Genomic DNA, 13,707 nt, shown 5'->3' on the forward strand with positions numbered 1-13,707 from the left:
CCTCACAACATGTTTGGGCCTACCAGGCCTGACCGGCATCCTCCCCCACCATCGAAGCCTACTCACCACCAGGTGGTGATCAGTTGACAGCTCCGTCCCTCTCTTCACCCGAGTGTCCAAGACATGTGGCCGCAAGTCTGACGACACGACCACAAAGTCGATCATCGAACTGAGGCCTAGGGTGTCCTGGTGCCAAGTGCACATATGAACACCCCTATGCTTGAACATGCTGTTTGTTATGGACAATCCATGACAAGCACAGAAGTCCAATAACAAAACACCACTCAGGTTCAGATCAGGGGGGCCATTCCTCCCAATCACACCCTTCCAGGTTTCACTGTCATTGCCCACGTGAGCACTGAAGTCTCCCAGCAGTACGAGGGAGTCCCCAGAAGGTATGCCCTCTAGCACCCCCTCCAGGGACTCCAAAAAGGGTGGGTACTCCAAACTGCTGTTCGGTGCATACGCACAAACAACAGTTAGGACCCATCCCCCCACCTGAAGGCGGACTGAGGCTAACCTCTCGTCCATCGGGGTAAACCCCAATGTACAGGCTCCAAGTCGGGGGGCAATAAGTATGCCCACACCCGCTCTGCGCCTCTCACCGGGGGCAACTCCAGAGTGGTAGAGAGTCCAGCCCCTCTCAAGGAGATTGGTTCCAGAGTCCAAGCTGTGCGTTGAGGTGAGCCTGACTATATCTAGCCAGAACTTCTCAACCTCGTGCACTAGCTCAGGCTCCTTCCCCTTCAGAGAGGTGACATTCCACGTCCCAAGAGCCAGCTTCTGTAGCCGAGGATCGGACCACTAAGGTCCCCGCCTTTGGCCACCACCCAACTCACACTGCACCTGACCTCCTGGGACCCTCCCATAGGTGGTGAGCCCATGGGAAGGGGGACCCACGTTGCCTCTTCAGGCTGTGCCCGGCGGAGCCCCATGGATGCAAGCCCGGCCACCAGGCGCTCGCCATCGAGCCCCACCTCCAGGCCTGGCTCCAGAGGGGGGCCCCGGTGACCTGCGTCCGGGTGAGGGAAAACGGCGTCCAAATTTTTTTTATTATCTATCCTGATCCTGAATACCAGTGTTCCAAACGGCTGTGTAATCAGCCCACTCCTCTACTCCCTCTTCACTCATGACTGTGTCACGTTACATGACTAGATAGATAGATAGATAGATAGATAGATAGATAGATAGATAGATAGATAGATAGATAGATAGATAGATAGATAGATAGATAGATAGATAGATAGATAGATACTTTATTAATCCCAAGGGGAAATTCACAATAAAAAAGAGAAAAATAAAAGTAGAAAAAATAAATAAGTAGAAAAATAAAGTCGTACATGGAGCTGCTGAAAATACTATACTATGACTATAACTCCATCATAAAGTTTGCAGATGACACTACGGTAATAGGACTAATCAGTGACAATGTCGAGTCAGCCTACAGAGAGGAGGCTCAGCACCTGGCAACTTGGTATGCTAACAATCACCATGCCCTCAACACCAATAAAACTAAAGATCTCATTTTGGATTACCGGAAAACTAAAGGCAGCAGACATGCTCCCATCCATATAAACGGGGCTGAGGTGGAGTGTGTTTCTAGCTTCAAATTCCTGGGAGTCCACATCTCTGATGACCGTTCTTGGACAATAAACACTACTAGTCTGGTTAAAAAATCGCAACAATGGCTTTACTTCCTAACAAGGCTAAAGAAAGCTTGACTGTCTCCTTAGAGTCTGCTGAACTTTTACCCACTGCACTATTGAAAGCATATTGATAAACTGCATTATGGTGTGGTATGGCAACTACTCCATAGCTGACAGGAAGGCCCTGCAACAGGTGATGAAAACTGCCCAGCACATCATTGGCATTGCGCTGCCAACTATTGCTGACCTGCACCATACACGGTGTCTGCGATGGGGTCACACCCAACCATAAACATTTTACCCTCCTCCCATCAGGGATGCGCTACAGGAGCCTTTGATCCAGTGTCACGAACAGTTTCTTTCATAACAACACCAGGATTCTGAACTCTCAACCCTTACCAGTCAATAGCTGACCTTTCCAAATATCAATAGCTTCTGACTGTACTCTGTATATTTTCACCTGTTTACATATATCTATTCTGTATATAAAAATATTTCATATATCTATTTTTATTCACACCATTTATCTGTACAACTGATCAGTATTCACACCTATATAATCTTCCTTTTATATACTACTACCTGTAAATTCAACTATATAGATACAGTATATACTTTCCTTTGTATGCCGCCTTAAGGCAACTTACTGTTTATTGCACTTTAATGTACTATTTGCACCCACGGTCTATTGCACCTTATAATCTACTATTTGCACTTTCTGGTTAGATGTTAAACTGCATTTCGTTACACCTGTACAATGACAATAAAGTTGAATCTAATGTAATCTAATTATTCTCTCACAATACAATACCGATATTCTGAAGTCTAATACCGAGATGTCTACCGGCGCTCTAAACTGGTTCCTTATTTTAGGTCTCTGATCAGGTTGTCATTTCTTCGTGGACCATAGGCGTGGCACTAAACATTAACTGAAGTAATAGCATCAAACTATTGAGATTACACTGAAGAGATGGCGGCCAACTAGAACAGATTAAATGAGGAAAAAACAAGTAAGAATGCTCCCTCTTATTTCAAATCTACAGTGTGGAAACACTTCGGATTTTATTTAATTTAAGGAAAATTCAGCAAAGACCATCTAAATTTGTTCAACAAAAATAAAATACACTGGCAGCACAGCGAATCTACAGCAGCTCCTAAAGCATCTGTAAGTCAGCTGACTCTGGACAATAATTTAAAAAAAAAAACTATCTTTTGCCTCACCAAGAACTATGGATATTACAAATCTATTGCATGTTTTCTATTTAAGATCTACGTCCTTATAGTGTGAGCGTTTTTGCAAAATGCTCAAAACATTAGAACCAAGGCATGGAATACCTTGCTGAAAGTACTTTACTGAAAAAACGATTCTTGCATTACACGCGGAAACAAGTGGAAAACGCATTACAAACCTCGGAAAGTGCACTTACATGCGACGGGTGGACTTCCAGGGCCAATAAGTCTCGCATCACTATAACGGTGCACTTTATCAACAAGTGGCAATTTATCTGGTATGTGCTGCAAACTCGAGCGATATATGAGTCACACAGGTGCTCACATAGTATGTAAAGAAGCCAGTAATCGACACTGATAACGCATCGAATATGACACTAGCCATAGTCCTTGCTGGATTTTGACATTTTCGGTGTTTCGCGCATGCATTAATTTTGCATCACAGCAGACTCTAAAACCCCCGGCTGTTGCCCTACTTCTCACGAAAATAAGGACAGTTTTCATATTGTTCCATAAAAGCTTAAACATCTTAAAAGAAATCAGAAGACGCTCGGACTTCAGCAACACAAACATATAAATGATGTTTTTGTTCACTGAACAGTGCTTACGACATGCTTTTCCGTTTTCTACAGCAGCAGCCTGCTGTTTGTGCTTCCCTTTTATCTCCGGACTCGTTTTTTAAATTTTTACTAATACTTTACTAATAAAAAAATAGTTTATTATTAAATGTGTTCATATTTACAGAGCCCGATAGGTGTCAGGCATATGCTTCTTACGGAAATAAAAATAATTCGTTCGTACGGATTAATAATTCATCCGAACATATTTTTTTCTTTTTTTGCCTTAACACTACGGGGATTGATATATATGCATTTGTAATTAAATGATGTAATGTTGTTGAAATTGTAGTATTTGTAACTAATGCTACCTTGTTTTAAAGTTGAGGAAGAATGTGTCAGGCATTTGTAGCCTGAGTGAGACAGGCATCTCACATGCTGAGGATCAATCCAGCGCTGGGGGCACAATCATTATGCGTAAAGAAATGAGCCCAACAATCTGCGTCATTGCTCCACTTCACGCCCAACTTTTAAACAACACAAAAAGTACCACTGGGGATTCTCCTCTCGTCAGAGATTAAAAATGCCATTCATAGAGACTTATTGATTAGATGTGTCTCCACACAAGAGAAAAGCACCCAATACATCTCCTCAGCTTTAGACCCTAGACCTAAGTCTCTTCCCTTCCTGTCTTCTGAAGATATAAAAGAGACTGATTCTAAGGTGGTGTCAAAAGCTGCTGTAATGAAGGTATATGCATATTGTAAATAATAAATATAATAATAAATAGCAGTAAATCTTTTAAATCTTCATTTTGTTTTCAATGCTTCATGCCATTAATTTATCAGACGTGCACTGTTTGTCATCCATGTATCATGTGTTGATTTATAAACTATAGTTATACAAAAGTATAGTTTATTATTCTTATACAATGTTGTTATAACGTTTCATGCTATTAAGTTATGAGTCCTGCACTATGTTTGCCATCCATGTATTGTGTGTTTATTTATAAACTATAGTTATACAACAAATATAGTTTATTATTCTTAAACAATGTTGTTATAATAACATGTTTATACTGTACAACATATTATTTATTTACAACTTATTTTTATAATATTGCAATGTGTCCAATTTCACAGGAGGATGCTTCATTAGAAGTGAAAACATTCTCAACAGTGTACAGTACTCTTGTACATGAAGGAGGCATGGGACAGAGCTCTTGTGAAAAGCTTACGATCAATGAACCTGGGACAACAAAGAAAAGAAAAACTGCACTGACTGACCTCTTTGGACAAACATTCAAATGTAGTCCAAAAGCTCCTTTGGTGACTGCTGCTTCCATAGCAGAAGAGGAGATGAATTGATACCTACAGTGTCCACTTCTACCCCTCACAAATGATCCCTTGGATTGGTGGAAATCACAGGCACAACTATACCCCAATCCTTGCAAATACGGCAAAAGTATTTTTACAAGTGTGTCGGCTGAAAAAATCTTTTTCACTACTGGTGATATAATCTCTGCTCAAAGGAGTGCACTCTCTGCTGGTCATGTTGATCAGTTGCTCTTCATTAAGTAGGACATGTATATTTGAAATTTAAACACATCCAAAGATGTTTTATGTTTGTTAGGTTGAACAACAACGTTAAATTATACAACTGTCTAAGCTATTCAAGTTAATCACAAGCAAGTAATTTTAATACTAATTTTGTTACTTTTTTGTGTAAGGTCAGTCTTTTCCCAATTGCCAGAATGTACCATTTTCAAGCTGTAGTTAATAAAATATAAGATAATGAATTGGTTTTTTTTCTTTCAGTAAATCAGTTATTGTAATGATATCACAGCCAACTGTCTTTTGATTTATAGATTATCGTAGAAATTTTACTATCCAGATATTATCATTATTGTAGGTAAAATATTGTGATATCGTATCATGAGTAACCCTGAGATACCCACCCGCTACTGTACATTCATCCAGTCATTATGAAATCCATTTAATCATGTTAATGGTCTTATAGGGCAGAACATATCTAACAGCATCTACCACAGGCCAGTCATAAAATTTCCAATATACCAAAGACATACTGGATTGACTGGTGACTCTAAGTTGCATGCCTAGGAGTGAGTGTGCTCTGTGATGGACTGGGAGACATTCGTCCCATTCAAGGTTGGTTTCTGGATAGGTTCCTGGGCCTTTTGATCCTGAATTGAATTCTTGTGAGTTTGAATAATAATTATGTTTTGTATTACGAGGTCTAGGACTATTTTAAAAAGTTTATGTAAAAGAAAAAGAATTACATCAAATACATGTAAAAGACATTTCGATTTTTAACAGAATACACTGCCAAGGGCAGTCAGCATAGCCTGATGTCAAGAAAATTTAGCACAGTACAGAGTGTAGAATAAAAAGGATTGTAGCCAGATGACACAGACCAAGTAAACTAAATGTTACTAAATGTTACATAACTATTCAATTGCCAAAGGTTTGCTTTCCTCCTGTATTCACATTACCGTGAATTCACATCACCCTCTAATATTGTTCTGTATTTGATTGCTACACTGTTTAAAAGTTTTGTGTTTGTGGTCTGGCCAATTCTTTAAGATCAGCTTTTTAGTGATACTATATAAGAAATATTGCTCCTAAAAATATTTTTCTTCAATAAATACACACATCATTTATTAATCCCTCCTTCCATGTTCTGAACCCATGACAGGAACATGGGGGCCCTGCAGTATATCCAGTAGCTTTAGTCTACAGCACACTTACTGTCACATTTCCACTTACTAAATCTTACCAGGGTAATGTGAAGATCCAATCAATCAAACATACAAATAGTGTGGGATATGTTAGTAAGAAATGCACCTATAAAATAAATACTATTAATCTTTTTTTTTTCTTTCATGGCTTTCGTAGAAAGCACTGCCAAATGGTTGTTTCCAAACTACCCAAAACAACAGTTAATCACCAGTTAATGTATCAACACATTGTCAAACCTGTTTTATGCTATTCAGGGTCAAGAAAAGCTAATGCCTATCCTGGAAGCACATGGCATATGTATGACAGGAAACAACACTGACAGGAGGTATATACACAAAAATTAACCTACAACAAATATAAATTTAATTTAAAAGAGGAATATCAATACATATAGACAGCAGAATAAATATTCAACAGGGTGTTACATAAAAAGGAAAGAATAGAGCAAGCAATAAAAAAATGATGTGTGGTCATTCCATGGAGGTATACCAAGGTAGTGTGTTGCGGTAGTACAGAAATGGCACACAAAGATGTTACTTTTACTGTAGAGACCATGTTACATGAATAACTTTGAAATCCTAAAAATGATTACCCCTTCATAGATTCTCCCTCCAAAGTTAAAATTTTTTTTTTCCAATTTTGATGTCTTATATATTTCATGGAGTGAAATCTAGCACAAAAAAAACATCAGATTTTTGTTTGTTGCCACCAAAGATAAACTTACTGAAATTCAATATCTGGACATCAATTTTGGGATTTAAAGAAAAGAGTATCATTGATTTCAGAGGATATGATACACGAAAAAGAAACTTCATTTTACACTGAGGAAACCTTTTTTTGAATTATTTAAATATCTTTATTGGTTCGGGAGATATTTGACATCTTTGAACTCTTGTGAATGCTAAAAATGGTGATGGCTGGTATCTTTGAAAGGGACAAGCAGGGAGCACTGTAGAGGAAACAATGTTTTAAATTATTTTTGGCCATCAATCAACCATGTAACTGAACGAGCAAAGTTTCGATTTTTTTTCAACTATTTTCAAAACTGAATGAGTCTTCAATAAATTACTTATGTGCAATTCATGACTACAATCAGTTCTGGCATAGAATACATGGTACTTGATACACACATTTATAAAATACTATAAACGTTTAACACTGATTTGGAACACTTAGTTTTCTTGTGTAAATCAGAGCATAACTTACCTGACTGCAGAATACATAAAATTAATAACATGGAATAAGTGATAGCTTTACTTTCAATAAAAATTTTAATATAAGATTTAAAAGTTACCATTACTGCATACTGTTTGCATACTCAATAATTAACAGAAAACTATCACCAACTCCAAGAAGTAAATAGGGCAAATGATAGCTTTTACATCCACCTATCACTCTGACCCAATAATTCAGTTAATGGCCATGGGGAGCTAGTGCCTATCCTTATACCATTGGTCACAAGCTAGAAATCAGCCTTTGACAGAGCACCAGGCCATCATAAGGCACTTATGCATACAACAGCATTCACTTGTAATGAGTGATTGACAATTAATAGAATTATATCACATATATTATTTTATAATTTACATGATGGTTTAACTTTGGGTATCGGGCTCCGAGGGGGAGGCACCCCGGTTGCTTAATTTTTGAAGTTTAAATTATTAGACTGACCTACCCCAACCACAAATACTAACCTTAAAGTTAGTGGGGGTGGAGCATAGTTGCCTATAGGTCCCTAATATTAATGTCCCCTTTGGGTGCCCAATGTTAAAAACGGAAATCTGATCTGCGTCAGGGTAATGGAAAAGGGTACTAGCTGTCCGTGCCATCCGTTTAGTACACAAGTACCAAATGCTAGTTTGAATCTGTTATTTTTCCCCATGGGTGATCCGCTAGCTTTTCATTCCACTCTGGGCAATACTGGGTATGCATACTGGAATACATTTATACAGTATCAAAGATCCACTCTAGAATTTCTTACATCTTTACAAATTAATACAAAAAGCAAGAACTATTGAAGAATACCTAATACGAGTAATAATTAAATGAACTTGCACAGCTCTAAAAGAACAAATGAATAACACTTTTTTCAGATCAAAGACTTGTCGATGTAGTTGTGCAATCGCTATATACAAATATTTTAAAGTGCCCTTCTGGAAAATTTTATTTACATAAAATTGAACTGTTATATTTGGGGTAATTATAAAGTGTTAATTTATGCTAAACAAAGGGCTTTTAAAACTGAAAACTTTATTTATTACATATTAATTTATTTTAATAACGTACTATTTTTCCACAAGTATTTTTCTTCAGTGTGGTCTGGAGGCACAGCAATAGTTGTACTATTGCCTCACAAAGAGGAGACAAGGGTTCACATTGCAGGTGCTCCCTACATGGAGTATGCTTGTTCTCCCCATGTCCATGTGGGTTTCCACTGGGTGCTATAGTTTCCTCCCACAGTCCAAAGACATGCACGTTTGGTACAGTAATTGTTCCTGCCTTGCACCCAATGTGTATGGGGTAGGCTCCAGCTTTTCCATGACACAGCTCTTGATATGCGGGTATAGATAGATATTTTTCTTCAATTTAATAAAAAAAATTGTTTAACAAATACACAACAAAAATAAGTGTTCAATTGATTCGCAAATCCCTTAACAGGAAACACACTGTGTATAACATCGAGGAATTTGCATAACGTTTAAATAAAAGAGGACCATAATTTTCTGACATTTCAGTCTCTGTAGTAGCTTTAAACCATCTCCAGCATTCTTTTCGTGAATAAACAGTTCCTGAAAATTGAAATGCATCCTTTGCCCTACTTTTGTCCTCATCATTATTTGTTACCTACATGTCTTTTGCGCTACTTCGAAAGCAAACATTTAGGGACTTCAACATTATGTGTTTCAGAGAAATTATATTATATATATATATATTATATATATATACCTACCGAATATATTAAAAAGAAAAAATCGGTACTTCTTTGGTACCTAACCACTGACGAGAAACGAAGCCAGTGTCAAAGACCGATAACTAAATACAGAGTAAGATTCATGTCAATAGTGGACACAGCTAAAAGGCTGGGGGTTGTTCAGTTATTAAATTTGACAGCTGGTAACAAACCACTCAAAACTTCACAGTTTACGTGGATCGCTATTTCAAACTGTACATAACAGTTAACTCTAATACTACGAAATTCATTTATACGTTTTCATTTGATTTGGACAAAGTCTTCACAACTCACCCTACAGGTTTCTTGCAAATGGTAACGACAGAGAGTATGGTCCAAGTCAAAACCGATAACATCGCATTCCGTGAGGGAGAAAACGTCACACATTTCAACTATTTAAACGTTAAAATAAAGTACACTCAGGCCAGTCTTCCCCTTCTGCCGGCACGCAGTTTTGCTTTCTCCCGGAATAAAAATTATATACGGTAATAGCGGTGCACCCGTGCAGCGCCACGTGGGTACAGGGCGGCGTGTTAGTCACGTAGGCCGCTGTTTTTAAAACGAACAGGTTCGACTCTGACAATAGACACTGGATGAATAGAACAGATGCGTGCTGGATTAAAATGAATATAGACACGCGATAACTGCACTGGGTGTTGCAAAATTAAAGTTTTTTTTTTTGCCTGTGTGCAAAAAAAAAAACACCCGTCTCTTAAACCGCAAGTGCTGCCGGGAACCTCCGGTACCGTATTTAACAGAAAATATTAGTTAACAAAAAGTAGTCTCATGCTTTGCATTGCCCCTGTTTAAAAAATGTTAGTGCGTATTATAAGGATTTAAATATTGTGTACGAATATGGCAACGAGAAATATACTGTACATTTCTTTGGAGCAGTTACACAGACGAGTAAAGACAAAATGCAGTGGCGTCGCGTTACCAAGGTGACAGGAGATCGTCCCTTTAGTTTTCGCCGAGGTCAACGCAAAGACATTGACACCATTAAAATAACCAGAGGCTCAAAACAAAAGCAACTGCAAAGTGATAAATAAAACTGTAACGCAGCCTAACGCTCCTGCAAAGGCCATTTTTATCTGTGTCTCGAGTGTACAGTGCCTATATAGTTCCGTCAGACTGGAAGACGGCAAAACACTACAGAACTCGTAATGCAAGGTTTGGTCAAGAAGAGCTTCATTCAGTGACCGTTTCATTACATTCATCCCTTTAGCGCTAAATATGTGTTTATTGGTGAATTAGCGCTAAATGTGTTTTTAAGGGTGAAAATTGCATTGAAGCAGCGTCGGTAAAAGTCTTGCTTTTCCAATTGCATAACTCAGATTGTTAGATTTCCACATAAAGGGTAACCCCGGGTTCAGTAATTAATCTGAACTGCAATACTTGCTGATAATGGTATGACATAGTGGCAGTGAGTTTCATAATTTTCCATTATGCAAGAACTTCAGCGTACTTTGTACATCCACCCACCTTAACAAATGTGTCTGTCCAGATGCAGTGTCTCTGTCAACAGATGGCACATCACATTTGCATTTTATTACTACAGAAAGACAAATGCAAATAATTTTATTATTAAATGCATTATAAAATATATTACAAACAATGATGCACTGCAGACATTAATGATGAAGTCTACGTTGTCTACTTAGAGTTCATCTTGTCTTAAATGGGTAGCACAACTAGTACAAGAATAATTCACTTGCACTAATGTCTCTGAGAAGGCATAAGTAATTCAGCCATTCATTATTCCATTGTCACACCTACTTAATCCAGTTTATAGTAATCTCATGGACTGGAACCAGTCCCAGAAACACCTTGCTCAAAGCATAAAACTGTCCATGATGTGGCATCAGTCTATCATGGGGAATGCACTCAGACTCATTCATTTCAAGCCAATTTAGAGTCACAAACTAACCTTAAAATAAAATAAAATAATATACACAGATGTGGAGATAAAATGCAGACTCGCTTAGCCTAGAATTTAAATCCAGAATTCCTGCTGTGAGGTACCAGTTGCAATAACCAATATGCTACTGTGCCATCCATCATTAACCTATACTATACAAAATCATAGACATCTGGGCTATGTGAGCAAAAAAAATATATCTTTTATAAATGTGTGTAATTTCTGCTATTGCACACATCATCACCACCACACTCAGCACAGGTACTTTTCCTTCATTGTTCAAACAGGCCCTTATAACTCCTCTATTTATAAAGCCCACTGTGGACCCATCTCAAGTAGACAACTGCCACTACGTAAGAGTGTCTCTCCTCTCATTTCTACCCAAAACAGTGGAATGTGCTGTCTCTAACCATATATCTTCTTTTCTTCCACAAAACAGACTGTTTGATCCTAGTAGTCAGAATTCAACAAGAGCCACTCCACTGAGACAGCTTAAGTCACCATTGTCAACAACTTATGGCAGGCTAGAGCTACCCACATGTCATTTGTACTCATTCTACTAGATCTCTCTACTGCCTTCAACACAGTAAACCATCAGATCCCCCTTGTCACCCTCTTTGACCTTGGCATCACTGGGACTGCTCTTACATGGTCCGAGTCTAACCTCTTGGGTAGATCCTACTGTGTATCCTGGAATGGAGAGATATCAAGAGTGTATCAAGCATGCACTGGGGTGCCCAGAGTATCAGTGTTGGGGACTCTCCTCTTCTCTATAGATACCTCCTCACTAGGTCCTATAATACAGTATCATGATTTTTCCTGGCAATGGTATGCTATACCTCCAGAGGACAACACTGAGTCAGCTGGAATCCCTAAATGTCTCAATGATATTGCAAAGTTGGTAAAGGAACACCTCCTCCAGCTCAAATTGGCCATCTATTCTGCACCCCATCTCCATTCAGCCTATCTCACTATTGCTTACACTCACCAAGTTGGTATACAACTTTGGGGTAATGATTGATGACCGGTTATCCTTCAGGGGCCATGTTGCTACAGTTTCCCAGCCTTTCAGACTTAATCTACACAATATCTGCAAGACCATACCATATCTGACAGAATATGCAGCACAAATCCAAGTCCAAGCTTTGGTCCCATCACATCTGGACTTCTGCGGGCAGGATTACTGACATGTGTCACCAGATGATGCCACAGATGATTAAAAATGCAGTGGTACATCTGGTGTTCAACCAGCCAAGGCGGGCACATGTCACACCTCTCTTCAGATCAGTACACTGGCTTCCTGTAGCAGCACATATTAAGTTTAAATTCTTGATGCTTGCCTACAGCATAGTCATTGGGTCTGACAGTTGTGAGGTCCTATGCTCCATCTTCACCACTTAGTTCTGTTGTTGAATGACATCTGCGGATGCCAGCTTTACTTGGTATTAAATCACAGTCCACACTTTTTTCATGTTTTGCTCCTGGCTGGTGTAACGAGCTGCCCATATCCATCCGAACAGCTGACTCCCTCAATGTTTTTAAGAAGCATTTGAAGACTCTCTTGTTTGGTAAATTACTATGTAAGTGATAGCCGTTAGGAATTGCAACTTTTTTCTGAGCTCTTCACTTGTAATGATCAATTTTGTATCCTTGTCCTGTAACACTCGTTTCCTAAACAGTCCTCAGACTGATATTCATTCAATTATGTTGACCTCCTTTGTAAGTCACTTTGGATAAAAACATTTGCTAAGAAAATAAATGTAAATGTAAGAAAATGGAAAATATTGTACACACAACCCCAGTGCTAATAAAAATTCATCACTAATGTTTTAATTGTAAAGCTCCTCCTTGTACTTGGGAAAGTCTGTCATTTTACCACTTGTTGACGTAACTAATCACCTAAAATCCAAAAATTTAAATACTTCTCTGCCTATGGGTTTAGGAAATGTAAATGTATATGCAAATTAATACTACACCCAACATGAAATGATACAGTAATATAAAAGGTTCATCATTGACTGAACTGACAGCAGCAACTCGCTCTGCTTCTGTGTGAAGTAGAAATTGACCATCTGGCAGAAAAAAAAACTAGTTTTCCAGCATGATTTGTATCACAAACTAAATCTAGCTAAGGTAGATTTAAAGTTGTTTTTGCCCAGTGATAAAAACAAAAAAATAGAAAGACTGTCCTTGTGGCTAAAAACTTGAATTATAAAATCCAAGTTTGCTCATACATCTTCCCCCTTTGGCTCACTATTTAGACCTAAGACAGTCACTTACACAGTCAGTGCTCCAGCTGCAAAAATAAATAAAGCAGTGTATTTTAACCAAAGTCAGGTTTTATACCTACAGTGGTTCATCCCTTCATTTAGAATCTATCGTAAGGAACTGAAAGCTAATGGGACAGTGTGTTCACTGCACTGTAACAAACTTACATATAGTAATACATGTATTAAGACAGCGTTAACCATAAAAAGGCACTATACAAAAGAAAGATTAGTTGTTCAGCTTCCCATGACCCAGGAAGGAATAGTATGTATTCAGGCCAACTTAAATCATTCAATAATTTGCCCAAAGTCTTGGGAGGTCTTTTAATTAAACCAAAAAGGCAGCCAGCTGTTCACTTTGGAAAGGTAATTTATTTTGT

General features: G+C 38.4%; 1 protein-coding gene across 1 annotated transcript in view; it reads right to left on the reverse strand.

Moving 5' to 3' along the window:
* The window catches only part of nt5dc1 (5'-nucleotidase domain containing 1), a 369,927-nt gene extending 360,161 nt beyond the window's left edge, over window positions 1-9,766 (reverse strand). The window contains exon 1 of the mRNA XM_028797572.2: window positions 9,437-9,766. Within this exon, the coding sequence (XP_028653405.1) occupies window positions 9,437-9,529 (93 nt within the window). The 5' untranslated portion in view covers window positions 9,530-9,766. The remainder of the gene's footprint in view (window positions 1-9,436) is intronic.
* Window positions 9,767-13,707: the final 3,941 nt, after the last annotated feature.

The sequence above is a fragment of the Erpetoichthys calabaricus genome, chromosome 3 (assembly GCF_900747795.2).
Source record: "Erpetoichthys calabaricus chromosome 3, fErpCal1.3, whole genome shotgun sequence".
Lineage (NCBI taxonomy): Eukaryota > Metazoa > Chordata > Cladistia > Polypteriformes > Polypteridae > Erpetoichthys > Erpetoichthys calabaricus.